General features: G+C 34.8%; 1 protein-coding gene across 1 annotated transcript in view; it reads left to right on the top strand.

Annotated features, from left to right (window-relative positions):
* LOC150080924 (protein VAC14 homolog) overlaps positions 1-16794 on the top strand; it is a 247387-nt gene that overhangs the window by 117563 nt on the left and 113030 nt on the right. Inside the window, exons 8-9 of the mRNA XM_090382035.1 lie at positions 6134-6271; positions 12060-12334. Of these exons, the coding sequence (XP_090238161.1) occupies positions 6134-6271; positions 12060-12334 (413 nt within the window). The remainder of the gene's footprint in view (positions 1-6133; positions 6272-12059; positions 12335-16794) is intronic.

The following is a 16794-nucleotide window of genomic DNA, read 5'->3' as shown; positions in this document are numbered from 1 at the left end:
CTTCGTAAATGTCACAAGCTTTCCACCTCCCTTCCATGCATCGACAAGTTCAAATCATTGAAGAGACTGAAAATATCAGCCAAATATCTCAGGCTAGCAATAAAATGTTCATCTTCAAAATGATTTGCAAAAGGGGATTGTTGATACTTGAGGGATTTAAAATTTTCATCCCGAAGTTCCACTACACGTGCGAAAACATGCCCATAACTTAGCAAACGTACCTCTGTGTGTGTGGTACAATAAACACTATATTCCGCTCCAATCTCATCACAGAATGTTTGAAATAGCTAATTATTTAATGCATGCCCACGAATAAAGTTGACTGTTTGCACAACTATTCCCATCACTTCTTTAAGTTTCTTTGGCAATGTTTTGGATGCCAAAGCTTGGTGATGTAGAACACAGTGTGTGATCAACACATGTGGAGCTTTTTTCTTGACCAGAGCAACGAATCCAGAGTTCTTGCCAATCATGGCAGGAGCTCCATGCATACAAATAGACCCAATCAAATCCCATGCTAACTCATGGCAATCAAAAAACAATTGGATCAGCTTAAAGATATCAGTTGCTTTGGTTGTTGTTTCAAGTAGATCAATCAATAAAAACATCTTCCTTGATGTTCTTTTCATGAACATAGTGTAAACATATATGAGCAATTGACTGTGCTTTGAAACGTCGATTGATTCATTGAGCTGCATGCTGATTTTTGCAGGACTTTTTAATCTCGCTGACAGCTTGGGTTATTATGTCCTCACTCATATCTTTAATCCTATTAGATTGTCATTGGACAAGGACACCTGACTCATCACTTCACAGCATCCTCTCCCAGTACGATTTTAGCCATCTCCAGCTCACAGGGCTGGCTTCACTAGGCTTTGGTGCCTCCGTAGCCAGGTGGGCAGAAGCAGCAATGCATAGCACACGCTTCTTGATTAGACTGGGGTTTGAGCCCTTGCCCACAAAATACGGAAGATGCAGAAAGGTCAGGGAATGACCACCACATATCCCCTCAGAGCGATATGGCCTTAGTTGCTAATGCTCCTAAAAACCAAATAACAAACAAACAAACACTAGGCTTTCTCCAGTTATGTGGGCCTTCTTTTCTTTGGCAATCATGTACGAAACTTTGTAGAAGGCTTCCAGAAGAGATTTCCCAGGGGGAGTAAATTCATATGATGAAAGAGTTCCTTTCTTATCATAAATTCTTTTCAACTTGAAAGCATCAATTGAGGTTCCAACGATGATTACTGTGCTTGGTTTCGAGATGTTCTGTCAATCCTAATGGCTTCAGATTTCCATTGCTAATTACCAAATTGCAAATCATCCATTGGGGTCTTTCAGTTTTATTTTGTTCTGTCACACAGGTGAAGCCAAAACCAACATATTCATTATTCCACTTCTGTTTTTTGACAGACAACATTTCGTAACATTCTGTGAAAAAATAATAAAAAAATTTAAACACAAAATGGAAATTTAAATTTCAAATGAAAAATAATTTTTTTATGAAGTAACAGTATCTGAAAAATATTATTTCAAAATAGACACTCACTGGTAACAAAAAGAAAGGTGTACATAAGGGCTGGATGGAGGGAGCAATCTAACTCTAACCATGCCAACATATCAACTGGCAATACTGGGAAGTGGGAAGACATCCATGTTGAGTGGTCTGGTCGCTGATTGGTTAACAGCCTCGCTGCCTCAATCCATTGATAATGATGATAGTTAATAAACTAATCTAACAGATATTTTTTTTTTATAGGTAAAAAGCCTAAACTCTCTGGATTCATTATTCTATATTCTCTATTATGTAGCACAGTGGAACGGAAAGTAAATTATTTTACTTTCTGTTCTGCTCAGTGCTACATAATAGAGAATGTAGAATTTTTTTCTTAAATTGTTCAGAGATTGACTCCCATACCCCCATTGGTATGGGAACCAAATTCTTAACCCCGGTTAAGAATCTCTCTCCTCTAGACAATAAATTAAACTATCCTAAAAGAGAAATCATTTTTATGTAATAAATGTTCTGATATGAAATGAGCAATTGCTTCTAACCTTAAGACCCACTATAAATGTAAACATGCAACTCATATTAGAATATTGGCATATTTGAACCCATTTTACAAACTTATGAATGAGTAATTTAAATATAATAAACCATCAAAATATTCCATTATGTAAATATATTTAAATGAAAAAGAAAAGGAACATTTAATAAAGAAAAAACCTACCTGAAACTGTATTAAGTAATGGCATCCATCCCTTAAAAACAGACCCATAAACCTTTCCTTTCAGTACAGATTTTAAAAGATATTATGCACAAAAAAGTACAATCCTCCAAACTCCCATAATTAATGAAGCAGTTCATTAATTATGATGGTAAAACAGTTTAGCAGATATATGATGACCAAAAGGGTGGTGACAGCTTTTCAGAACACCATCTTCAAAAGGTATTAGTATTAGTAATGGCCGAATGGTGCAAGAAAGCCTATGGCTTATGCTGCAGCAGCCAAAAAAAAACCTGAATAAAACAATGATATAAAATAAATAAATAAATAATAATAATTAATAAAAGAAGAGGAAATTAAACCTATCATCCTATGCGCTTCTCTTACCCGAAGGTACTATCCAGATGACCTTTGAATTTCCCCAAACTGTCAGCCTCTACCACCCACGAGCAACTTATTCCAGTAATTTATAACTCGCTGGCTAAAATAAAACTTCCTGCAGTCCAATCTAAACATTTCCCCTGTAACTTGAATTTATGTCCCCTAGTTCTGGCATCATTTATAACTTTGAAATTTTCGTCCTCATTCATTTTACTGATGCCTCTCAGAGCCTTAAACACCTCAGTGAAATCGCCTCTAAGGTGTCTAGTTTCCAAACTTTGCAACCCACATATTCGAAGTCTTTCTTCATAAGGACACCCTTTTGCCAATCTCACCAGGCGAGTTACTCGTCTTTGCACCCTTTCAAGATGCTCGATGTCTTTCTTTAGGTGCAGTCTCCATACTTGAACACAGTATTCCAAGTGTGGTCTAACAAAAGCCTTATAAAATGGGATTATCACGTCCCTATCTCTACTTGCAAAAGTTCGACTGATCATCGATAGAACACCGTGGGCCTTCCTTGCAACCTGTTTACAATGCTCAGAGAATTTCATGTCTGACCGTATTGGTAACACCCAAGGCCCTTTCCACCAGTACTGGATTTAGTTGAACTCCACCAAGTGAATAAATTATTTTGGGATTACTGTTTCCCAGTTGTAATACCTTACACTTTGTTGGATTAAAGCATAGCTGCCATTTTTCTGACCATTCCTGAAGTCTATCTAGGTCTCTCTGAAGAAGCTCGGCTTGACAGTGATCATTAACTACTCTACCAATTTTAACCATCTGCAAATTTAGCACGCCCTCTATCCCTTCATCAATGTCGTTCATAAAAATTAAAAACAACAGTGGTCCTAATACTGATCCTTGGGGAAGCCCACTTCTTACATCAACCCAATCTGTGGAATAGCCATTTATCACAACCCTCTGCCTCCTGCCCTGAAGCCATCCTGCTATCCATCTAAGGATTTTCCCAGTGATTCCAACCTGTTCCAGCTTATAAAGCAACCGCTCATGTGGGACTGAGTCAAAAGCTTTGCTGAAATCTAAATAAACAATGTCGAAATTATTCCCTAAATCCAGCTCGTGAGTTACCTTTTCAAAATAGCAAACCAGATTTGTTAAACATGATTTTCCCTTTACAAAACCATGCTGAGTATCCTTGAGAATTTCAATTCAATCCAAATGATCCTGAATTCCACCCTTGATTATTGCCTCCATGATTTTCTCTACCACTGAAGTCAGACTGACAGGTCGATAATTTCCCACATCATTCTTAGAGCCGCCCTTATGTATGGGAGATCCATTGGCACTTTTCCAATCCAAGGGAATCTCTCCAGAGTCTAGTGATGCACGCATAATTAGCCTCAATGGTTCAATGCACTCACTTGCCATAATTATGAGAGCTTCCTTGGACTCAGGGGAGGTACCCACAGACTGGAGAAGTGCAAATGTGACCCCAATTCACAAAGAGGATCAAAGGCTGACACAAGTAATTATAGACCTGTGAGTTTAACTTCTGTTCCAGGAAAATTAATGGAGGCACTAGTTAAAGAAGCACTGCAAGATCATTTAGACAAGACTTCAGTTATAGCTCGGACACAGCATGGTTTTGTTAAGGGGAAGTTTTACCTGACCAATTTGATTGGATACTATGATGCAGTCACAAAGGAACTGGATGCAGGGAATAACTGATATTATATACTTGGATCTTAGAAAGGCTTTTGATACTGTTGCACATGGAAGACTGCTGCACAAATTGGAGCAGTGTGACATTGGAGGCAAATTGCTGCTGTGGATAAAGGGGTGGCTGAGGGGGAGAAGACAGAGAGTGGTAATCAATGGACACTGCTTATCGTGGACTAATGTTATTAGTGGAGTCCCTCATTGCTGGGTCCATTATTGTTTTCTGTATTCATAAATGATATTGATGATGGTATATCAAGCTTAATGTCGAAGTTTGCAGACGATACAAAGGTAGGCAGGGTTGTCAAGGACACTACTGACACTATGCTGCTGCAACAGGATCTGGAAAGGTTGAGCAGATAGGCTGAGAGGTGGCAAATGAAGTTTAACATTGACAAATGTAAAGTACTACACATGGGAAACAGCAACCCCAGAGCAACGTATCAACTCTGTGGTACTACACTGACAGTGGTAGAGAATGAAAGGGACCTGGGTGTGGTTGTGCAGGCAGATATGAAGTTCTCTGAGCAGTGCAGACGGTCTGCAAGAGTAGCTCATGGTGTATTGTCAATGATATATAGGAATTTTTCTAGCAGGGATAAGGAGGTGATTATTCCCTTGTATAAGGCAATGGTCAGGCCACACCTAGAGTACTGTATACAGGTCTGGAGGCCCCATTTCCTCATTTCAAGAAGGATGTAGAGCTGCTGGAACAAGTACAGAGAAGGGCAACAAGATTAGTGAATGGAAAAAAAGGGGTGCTCTTACGAAGAAAAGCTTAAGTTTTGCAAATTACAGTGTCCTGAGACTAGGCACCAGCGAGGTGATCTGATAGAGGTGTATAAAGCCTTGAATGGTTTGAGCATGCTCAATGCTGATGGGATTCTTCCTCTCGCTCAGAATAATCACCTGAGAGGGCATAAATTCAAATTGATTAAAGACAGATGTAGGATAGAAGTGTGGAAATTTGCCTTTAGCCAGCGGGTGGTTGGTTGGTGGAACAGACTTCCATCCCTTGTCGTGGAAGTTGATAGCCTAAATAAGTTTAAGGCTCAGCTGGACAGGTATTTTGAATGAACAGAGGGGTGAAGTGGAAGTGGTTTTTTTTTTTTTTTTGCCTGATGCTGCATAAGCTTGCTTTTTTGCATCAAATGCCTCTACTAATGCCAATGCTAAAAATGCTAAAAATATACTATACACAGATGTTTTGATACTGAAGCACTCCAGAGGAACTGACCAATTGTGGAACATATGTTTCTTTGTATGCAGATCAAACTGTTGTAAATCTTCTTTAGAATTCTTTTTGTGTATTAATAATGTTGCAGCTTGCTTTTAATTTCACCTGTATAGTAATGTATTGGTACTCTTTTTTAATAAAATACTGATATTATAAAAGAAATAAAAGTTGGGGGTGGCAAAGTAATGTAAGTCAAGGGCTATCTGGAGCAAGATCATTAAAATGTCAAAAAATAATAGTCTACCAAATTAAATCATACTTCAAACAAAACAAAAAGTGTTTGGTGCATTATTTGTTGCTTATTCAGGATAGAAATATGTGTCCAGCACTAATATGTAAATTTTATTTATTCTCACAAAATGCACTTGTATTCATTCTGTTTTCTGCCACATTGTCAGAAAACTTTTCTTGCTTTTGTAAAAATTTTATATTTCACTCATGGTTTCTGCTATATTGTTTATAAGACCCAGATACCATCTACTTTAAGGAACAAACTGAACTGATAAATTTTGATAGATAAAATACTGTACTTTTAGAAAACTATGCCTTTTGGCATTTTAAATAAGGAAATGCTCACATTTCTTTTCTTTTTTCTTTTCAGAAGAACTAGTCCAGTTTACTGCTATTACGTGGCTGAAAGAATTTGTCAACCTGGCAGGATGCACAATGCTTCCATTTGCATCTGGTATTTTGACAGCTGTATTGCCCAACCTTGCTCATGATGTGGAAAATAGAAGAAGTATCCTCTTTTAAAAAATTGTTATTCTTTACATCAAAAATAATTGTTTCTAATATAAAAAAAACAATACATGCATTTATAAAATAGGTTTATTTTCAGATAAGAATTTGAGTTATTTACATTCTGTTTATCTGAATTCAAATCATTTTTTCTTATATATAGCCATTGTGTTTTTTGTGAGTAAAAATAATTATAAATGTAACTAGTTGAAGACTGTGATAGTCTGGGTTGTTCTAGGACATCATAGATGCCCCAAGGATTGAATTTTTGTTTATTTGTGAAAGCAGTACATTTACCAACAAGATATTGCTTTTAATTTTTATATGAAACCGACATTTGTTTAGGCCTTGGTTCTCCAGTAAATCTTATAATTACATATACAGCAGATCTTTGAAAATCATGATAAATGGAACATGGGCTGGCTAACTCGGATTACTGAAAACTGATTATAGAATAATAAAAGAAAAAACGATTTTGTAATTTCATTATTAAAATTAATATAAGAAATTTTAGTGAGAGAAATGATAAATATAATTATGTAATTAATAAAACATTGACAAAGCAAACACAAATGTATACTTGTAATTTTAGTTAAACAGCAAGCAATAAAAATTAAAACCTGATCTCAGCTTTTTTAAAATATTTAGTTTTTAATAAAAAAAAAATAAATTTACCAATTTTTGTTTTTATAAATAATTTTGTGAAGTTATTACATAGTTTAACTTGTTTTTTGCTAGAGGTATCTGTGGATTAAGCAGAACTCAGATTAATGAATAGTACTTCTTCACAGCTTTGAATAATATGCCATTTAAATATACTCTTCTGAGAACAGCATCTCAGGCACATCTTGAACAAAGCATGTTGAGGATGTGTCAGTTTTTCTTAATTGCACAAATTTTTAGTAGTATGAATATTTGATTAGCAACTGAAAAACCAGTTTTTTTTTCTCTCTCTCTCTCTCTCTCTCTCTCTCTCTCTCTCTCTCTCTCTCTCTCTCTCTCTCTCTTTGTTATTTTAAATACTATTGCTAAATAAGAGTTACTTGATATGGTTAGAATGACCAAAACCTAAACATTTTTAAGATTTATGATGTTTGCCCCCCCCTCCCAAAAATTGGACCATTTCATTTTGATTCAAAACTTGCTATTTCAATAGTGCTGATGGTTTTCCAAATTTAATTATATTAAAGGTAAAGTGAAACAATATTTAACTTAAATCTTTCAAAAACTCTATTGGTAACTTCATGTTACCGATAGAGTTTTTGAAAAAAATTAAATCATTTATTTCTTGCAATCAGCATTTTCAGCTGCCAGTGTGCTTAATTTGTCATATTTATTTTATTTATTTTTTTTTATTGTTTGTAAAAACAGCTGTTCGTTCAGTGTACATAAAAACAGTTAGTATAAAATGGAGCTACAATGCGCAATACGTTCTACATTGTATTTCAATATTTGTAGAAGGATAAGAGAAATTTACCTCGATATGATATGTAAAACACTTCTTAATAACACCCTCCAGCAATTAAAATGAATGCAAAATGATTACAGTAATAAATAATTTACAAAAAATTAAATAAAACAATTGAAAAAATTAAAACAAGTTACAAACAATTAAAAATAAAAAATTACAAACAATTAAAAATTTTTAAAAATTAAATAAATAAAACAATTGAAAAAATAAAACAAGTTGAACGTAAATTTTGAAAAAAGTCTTTCCTTGCTGAAGCTGATGGGGCTTTTCGACCATATCCCTCAATCACAGGAATGAGAATTACTGAGAGTGTGTGAGCCGGAATCTTAAATAGAAAGATTATTTGTCTTTGCACATGTGCATGAAAGACCATGAATCAGAGATTACATATGAATGACAACATTAATAGAATTCTCGTGTAATTTAATTTTGATGGTTTCTGCGCCAACCGAGCTAGCCAGGTGGGTAAAGTGCCTGCCTGGCAACCCAAAGGTCACGGGTTCGAATCCCGCCTCGGGCTTGGATCAGAGTAAAATGCAATAACTTTGGGAGATGCATTATGGCCACAGAAGCCGATGCGCCAACAACTAACCAAAAAAAAAAAAAAAAGGGTTTCTGCAATTAAAGTCTAGTATAATTACATTGGACACTGTGTATCACTAAGTATTTTGGCCTCGTTGAATAAAAATATATGGTTTTCATTAATGGCACGAACGGCCAATTCTTCTGACACTGCTGAACGAGAAGCACGGACGGAGGACGCATGCTACTTTGCTCTCAAATCCAGCATGTACTGAGTCAAACAAACCCTGGTAAGATGAGTTGCAATCACTGCAAGAAATGTTGTATACCAGGTCATTTACTTGTGTAACGAAAGAGGAAGGGACTGAGCGATTGTTAAGTACAGTATGTAATTTCCGTATTGGTCTGGCCACAATTTTAAATTCAGTATCTTTATAGAATCTTGTGCATAGGTAGTTGCACTATTCAAGACATTTTACATTCTTTTAATAATATTCATCCTAGACTCAATTTTACATTGGAAAGGGAAAATACCGAAACAAAGTCATTAAATTTTCTAAATTTCACACTTACTTGGGAGGCGAATAAAGTCCAATTTAACATCTACTGTAAATTGACAAACACTGGTATGCTGCTTCATTATAACAGCTATTACCCATTCACCAACAAAAGGTCTATTATTTTTAATCAATTTCTCAATGTATATAAATATTCAACGATGGAATCTGCTTTACACTCAGCAATATAGATGTTAATCAAATTAGGATACAAGCTAAGGATAGGATACAAAAAACTACAACTGACAATAGTAGCATCAAAAAATATTTTATTTCTATCCCACACGTTGAACAGTGGTACAAACACCTTAACAGATTTTTTAAAGATACTGAATTTAAAATTGTGGCCAGACTAATACAGAAATTACACACTATACTGAACAATCACTCAGTCCCTTCCTCTTTCACTACACAAGTAAATGATCTGGTATACAACATTTAAATACACACTGGATTTGAGAGTAAAGCAGCATGCATCCTCTGTCCATGCTTCTTGTTCAGCAGCATCAGAATTGGTCTTTCAGTGCCATTAACAAAAACCATACATTTTTATTCAACAAGGCCAAAATACTTAGTGATACTCAGTGTCCAACGTAATTATACTAGACTATTAATTACAGAAACCATCAAAATTAAATTACACGAGAATTCTGTTAACGTTCATCATTCACATCTAATCTCTGATTCGTGATCTTTCACGCACATGCTTGAAGACAAATAATCTTTTTATTTAAGATTCCGGCTCACACGTACTCTGTAATTTCCATTCCTGTGATCGAGGGATATGGTTGAAAAGCCCCATCAGCTTCAGGAAGGAAGTTTTTTTTTTTTAATTTTTAATTGTTTGTAATTTATTTATTACTGTAATTATTTTGCATTCATTTTATATTCATTTTAATTGCTGGAGAGTGTCATTAAGAAGTGTTCTACATGTCATATTAAGGTAAATTTCTCTTATTCTTCTACAAATAAAAACAATTAGGATAAAATTTTCTCTGAAGTGTTGTACACTGATCATTTCATCATCTATCGACCTCTGTAACATTCATGATGTTTCTGAACAGAATCAAAAGCTTTTTTTATATCTAAGTATACGATATACAAATTATTTTTTGCATCAGTTCCTTTGTTACTGCATCATAGCTAATCAGATTGGTCAGACAAGATCTCCCCTTAACAAAAATTCATGCTACAATTTTTATTTAATTGCATTCCTGTCAAGATGATCCTGTATTATTTTTTTTAATCAGTAACTCCATTATTTTTCCTGGAACAGAAGTCAAGCTTACGGATCTGTAATTACTCACTTAACCCTTTGTTTGTGCATATCCAGTCTGCAGGGACCTCCATTGAACCCAAGCATGCTCTCATAATGATGATTAAAGGTTTACATACTTCTTTTGCCACTTATTTTAATATAATTTGGTAGATTTCTCCAGCCCCAGGGGTGTAGCTTGGTTTACTTCTGCTATCTTCATTCCTAAAAACTTCCTTCATGTAAATATAGATGCAAAATAGTTATTCGGTTTGTCAGCAACCTAAACAAGATTGTTAGTGGTTATGCCATTCATATATAATGGGTCAATGCAGTTCATCCCTTCCTTCTACTGTTAACATAAGTAAAACATTCTTTGCTGCCTTTGTGTTTCTAGATTTCTAAAAACACAAAGAATTCTTGTAATTTGTCGATTTATCCCTAACCTCCTTAATAACTTGATTGAAAACTAGTTTATACTTTCTGTGTGTCCTGATAATATATAATCATTCCACAAATTATTTTTCTTCTGTGAGACTAGTCTCATCAGTTTATATGACTTCCATTTAGGTTTAAACTTTATACAATATCTTTTAGTTGTTATAAAAAGCTAAGTAGCTTCTATGATTACTTCCCAAAATGCTTCCCATTTGGGATTTGCAGTTGTTAACATCATCAATTGGTCTGACTGGAAAGAATTTAAAACTGTCTATGTTTTCTCCTTGGTGAAGGCAAAATTTCTTTCCTTCTCTTTACCCTCAGTGTTAGTGATCTCTTTAAATAAATTTCACATCAGCAAATTGTGCTCACTGTCGCATAGCACCACCCACTAAACTAAAATATTTATTTATAGTAATACTGTATTTGTTGTAACAAGATTTTATGTATTTATATACAGCAGACTATCGATTAACCGGGATCGGATTAACCAGGACACTTCAAGACTCCAGATTAAAAAAAATCAACCAGAAATCAAAAAAATTCAAGTAATAACTAGAATAGGTATAAACAGATATTTTGCAAGTCATAAATAAGTGACAAGCGGCATTATAATAAATAAGTAATAAGCAGCATCATTGGGAGATTAGTGTACCTATTATCTTGCAATCCGCGCTCTCTTCTCACCCGGTGCTCAAAAAAAAGAAGAGACCAAATGTTTAGTTTGTTTTAGTGCATCGCGTTGATTGTTGTGTTCTGTTGCAGTGCAAAAGAACAAATTTTATTTCGTTATTTATGTCAGGGATGTCGGAATTTTTTTTATAGTAAATGATTATTTTATTTATTTTTTTTTTTTTGTTTAGAAATTGCGAAAATGATGGGTAAAGGCAAAAGAGATACGTTTTCAGTTAAACAAAAACTTGAAATTATTCAAAAGTTTGAAAATGGTGCATCTGTTAAATCTCTAAGGAATCATAATAAGGATGTATAAAAAATGGCCAAACATTAACATTAACAAGTATCGTGCATAATTCAGATTTGTCAATAATAGTAGCAGTATGTTATTAGTCATTCCCGTGTTACATAAAACTTTACGAAGTAAGAAGTCCTGGAACGTATCTCTTACATGTGTCGGAGACTTTTGTATTTTTGGATTAACTGGGAAATTGATTATCCGAGATTTGTTTTTTACCATCTATCGCAGAAAATCGAGAGTCTACTGTGTCATAAAGTGGTAAACCTCTTGTTAGAATGGAAAATTAAATGTGTCTCTGTATTTAAATGTGAGCAACAAAAAAATCTTTCATCATGCAGGCAGGCATCAATCTTCTATAGAGGTGTTGTGTTATATTATTTTGTGTAATTGTGATTGATATAGGAAAAAAAATACTGCCTTTAATGGTTTATAACTAGTTTAATGGTGTATAAATAGTTTATATCTTCAGCTGCACATTTTTGAGTGATTACTAGCCTTGATTCTTTAAAATAGTATTGGTATTGCATTCTAATTTCATTAACAAACTTTCTTAACTGTGAATTTTAAAAGATATTATTGAAACAGCTAAACTTGTAAACCAAAGTTTAATGGATCTCATTACACTGGAAGATGATAGAGGTCTTCCTGAAGGCTCAGAGGACAGTTCAGATGCCACCCTTGCTGACACTAAAGATAAGGAACTGACTGCTACTGGTGAAAATACCCAGCTAGATTTTAATTCTGTTGTCAGCGTTCTCACCAAACAGTTGAAGCATGAATCTATGCAAACACGAATTGCTGTATTACACTGGATTTATCATTTACATATTAAAGTTCCAAATAAGGTATTGTGCCACTAATTATTAAATGGTGCTATTTAATAAATATTTATACTTTTTTTTTTCAGTATGATCACGAACAAATATAAATTGTTTTATTGAATGAGATTATATGTTTATTCCATCTTAAATAATTATGTACAGTAGAACCTCATGAATCCTGCAACATTCAGACCTTATCCCTTGATGGATATACAAAATGTAATACTATATGGCTGTGCTGGCCACGAAGTGCACAGATCAGCAATTGAGGAAGATTATGCAGTCTTTTAAAAGAGTGATGTTGTCACTATAACAATTATAATTTTTTGCTCACTTTAGGAAATTTTCTTGTACATCATATCAAGTTAGAATAAATAAATAAACAAATTCATATAGTGACAATTGTAATTAATATTATTAATAGAATATATCATAATAATAATAGTAATTAATACAAATGTGTGATTTTGACTACAGGAAACTTTGCCATTAACTTAATTCTTAGAATGTGACATTGCATTGGCAACTACAGGAATATCACCCAAAGTGAGTGATATACTAAAGCCCACAATTGAGCAATGAATGCACAAAAGTTAATGAAGCAGTTTACAATATAACATTCTGAAGTTGCCTTCCAAGTTTATATGAACACTTTATTGGGAGAAACTGAGAGACATGCACCATAGAGTTTAATTTGCATTCAGGATATGTGCTACGTTGAGAATCTGAGTAAAATTTCCACTGTCATTTATAAAATCCAATAGCCAATGCTATGCTGACTGCCACAATTTTGTGTGAGGGAGATATGAAATGGAAAAAAACTGTTTGGTCCCTGGAGGAAGGCTCAGACCTCTCCACATATCCTAATGGAGATTCCAGAGATGACAAGATCCAACATTCCTTACATTTTGAGGTGCAGCTTTAAAATAGTTTTTACAGGTCAGTTGCTGGATTGTCCACTGGACTAAACTAATTGGTTTTGTTTTAGGAGGCATCCAGAACAACCAGTATATAATTTTGCTGCCTCTACTCTTCCAGCTGTGACTGGAGGAAGTTGAGGAAGTTTGAGTAGTGTGTGTGTGTGTGTGTGTGTGTGTGTGTGTGTGTGTGTGTGTGTGTGTGTGTGTGTGTGTGTGTGGAATGGGGGGAATATTAATCTGCTGGGGTTAAAAGGTTTCATTTTGAGAGCCTGTGACCTCTGCAAAGTACCCAGCAGCCTTGTAAACATAACCATCAGAAATACAGAAGAAAAATTCAACAACCCCTTCCCCTCCAAGGTAGAAACAACACTGAATTTATATAAATTCCATATGCACCCTTAATAAGTGAACAAATAACAAAAATGACCAGAAAGCACAATGTCATAACAGATTTTTAAGAAACAAAATGCTTATAAATGCTTAACCCCTTCTCCCCTTTCTTACAACTCAAGGAGATATGCAACCAAAGCTCCCATTTACAAACTGCAATGGGTGTTTGAAAAAGTTTGTGGCCTGAGTATGAAGGGTTTTTTTGAAGAGTCTGGTAAATGTTACTTTTCAACATAGTTCCTTTGGAATCAATGCATTTTTGCCACAAATGCTGCAATATATTGATTCCAGCTGCAAAGAAAGGTTTCTCTTGGGCCTCCAGAAATGCATCCACTGCAGCAATGATGTCACTGTTAGTGGGAAAATAGATGCCAGTCAACCACCCAGGTTTGTTTTCAAATTAAGAAGTAGGTGAAAGTATGGGGAATGGTCCAAGATTTCAGAGCTGTACTCGTGCAATGCAGCCATGTGAGTGACAGACTTGTGGCACAGCTCTTGCGTGAGTGCAGTGGAACAAGACTTTGTGATTAACTTTAATTTCAAATTGTTCAAATGGAATAGAAGAGGTAAAAACTAGTAATGTATGATTTAATAAATAATATATAATGCACTATACATAAATTGTATATAGTAATTATCCACTAGAAGTTTTGTATATGTAATATTAATTAAAATTAATGTATCATAATAATAATAGTTATTATTATTAATAATAGTTATTTATTTATAGTTATTAATAATAATAGTTATTTTTATATGTAATATTAATTAAAATTAATATTACATATAAAAATAAATAAATTTTCTGTTTATACTCCGGAACGACCAAACAGTCAGAGGAGTTAACAAGATAGACAGAATACAAGAAACAGCACCGTATAAGTACACATGCCTTGAGTGACCGGGGTTCAAGCTTGAACCCCGGTCACTCAAGGCATGTGTACTTATGCACCCGCACGCCTGACCACTAGACTACGGTGGCCCTTATATTATATACCAAACTTCTAGTGGATAATTACTATATACAATTTAAGAGTAATTATACAACATTAGAGTAATTTGGTAAATTAGAGTAATTAGAGTAAAATACAATTTAAGAGTAATTATACAACATTAGAGTAATTTGGTTTATTCTTTTTTTTTTTTTTTTTTTTTTTCTTTTTTTTTTCCTGTCCTTAAAAGACAGTGTATATGGTATGAGAATGGGCACTGACAAGGTTCCTGAAACGTTATCTTAATGTATAGTGATTTAGTTATTAGCTAATTTCTTAATATTTATGGTGTATAAGAGTGATCATTATAGAGTTCTTGATTCAATTTGATTATGGCAATAGCAAACAATATAAACTGCAATTAAAAAAGGAAACCCAGTACAAATAATACTACAATCAGGCAAAGCACAACAAACCTCACCAGATCCCAATGAATAGCCCTAAGATAATCTATACCTTACCCTAGAGCCTAAATTTCTTTAGAAAATTCTCTTTAATTCTCCAAAAATGCCCTGACCAAATCTAGAACCCTAGAACCTGAAGATCTTTATCTTTCTTAATTCCAGCTAATCAGTACCCAATAGTTAATTCATTTTAGCCAGTCAAATAAGATGTGACATCTGGGTCTAGAAAACATTGTCACCAAATATATATACATATACAGGAACTCCCCGACTTATGTAAGGGTTACGTAAGTCGGAATTTCCCTACTTGTGCAGCACTTGCAACTATGTTCGCTGAATTGATTGAATCCAAAAAAGAAATATTCAATGAACATGTGAATAGAATTATTTATTGTATTTATTAAATTTTTTTATCTCATGCACAGGAAAAATTACAAAAGTGTGCAATTTAAAAAATTTCAAAATTATAAAATTACAAAAAAAAGAGAGGAGACAGGAATAACGTCAGTAAGTTTTACCTCTCAAGCATCGTTGCCAGAATCGACGTCTTCAGCTGATAAGTACACCACTGTGGAGGTTGAGGGCTGTGGAGATTTAGAAGGGGTTGACCTTTCATCCTTACGAAAGAACATATTAATGGATGTCTGGATGGTGGCTTTTTTTTCTTTTCATCATAGATTTCTTTGTAGCAAGCAAGCATATCATTCACCCCTCTGTTAACTTTTAAGAATCATTTGCTGTCAGCATCCATCATCTCAAACCTCGCCACGGCTGATGCAATTTCACAAAATGCCATTGCCATCTTTCTGGTGATGAAGCGTCTCGGCTCCTCATTTGGTTCATCTTGAGCTTCATCACCATTTTCTTCTTTCACTATCGCTGCCTGCAAATCAATAAGGTCTTCGTTAGATAATTCCTTCTCTTCTTCCTCTTAACTCCTCCACGTCTTTGACATCAACCTCCAACTGAAGTAGCTCTGCAACCTTTACAATCTTATCCGTAACCTCTTCATATGATTCGTCTTTTAATTCGTCACGGCATGTAAATGTAAAGCCATTTACATGCATGCCGTGGGCATATTTTCTTCCATGCGTCATTTCAACAACTTTTAGTAATTTCCGCCCAGGCCTTATTAATGTTTAAGATGGTGTGGTAAATATTGTAAGGTTTCCAAAAGTCTCTTAACATAAAATTTTTCTCATCGTCTACTGCAGACAATGCCTGAGCAAATTTTCTGCATAAATAGTATGCTTCTAAATTCAAAATAACACCCCATCCATAGGTTGGATGAGTGAAGTCCTGTTTGGCGGTAGAAATATGACTCTTATATTCGAATTGAAATCATCTAGATGCGTCGGATATCCAGGAGTATTATCTAATAGAAGCGAAATATTGAAAGGAACATCGTTGTCTTTACAATAATTTTCAACCTCAGGAATGAAGCAGCATTTAAACCAATCCTCAAAGAGAGAGATATTGTTATCCTTGCATGGAAATGCACAGGTAGGATGGCTTTATTGACACCCTTAAATGCAAGAGTCCAGAATGGTACACAAGCAGTGGTTTTAATCTGTAATCTCCCACTGCATTAGCCCCTAGCAAGTGGCCCTACTTTTGACGCCTTGAAACCTGGCATTGTATTTTCCTCTTTGACATTGTAAGTGGCACCTCCGTAGCCAAGTGGGCAGGAGCAGCTGTGCGTAGCACATGCTTCTTGATCAGACCGGGGTTCAAGCCCATGACCACCAAATACAGAGGATGTGGAAAGGTCAGGTCAT

Source organism: Mastigoproctus giganteus, chromosome 9 (assembly GCF_048544385.1).
Source record: "Mastigoproctus giganteus isolate SK-2022 chromosome 9, ASM4854438v1, whole genome shotgun sequence".
Lineage (NCBI taxonomy): Eukaryota > Metazoa > Arthropoda > Arachnida > Uropygi > Thelyphonidae > Mastigoproctus > Mastigoproctus giganteus.
This window is presented reverse-complemented; position numbering and strand designations above follow the sequence as displayed.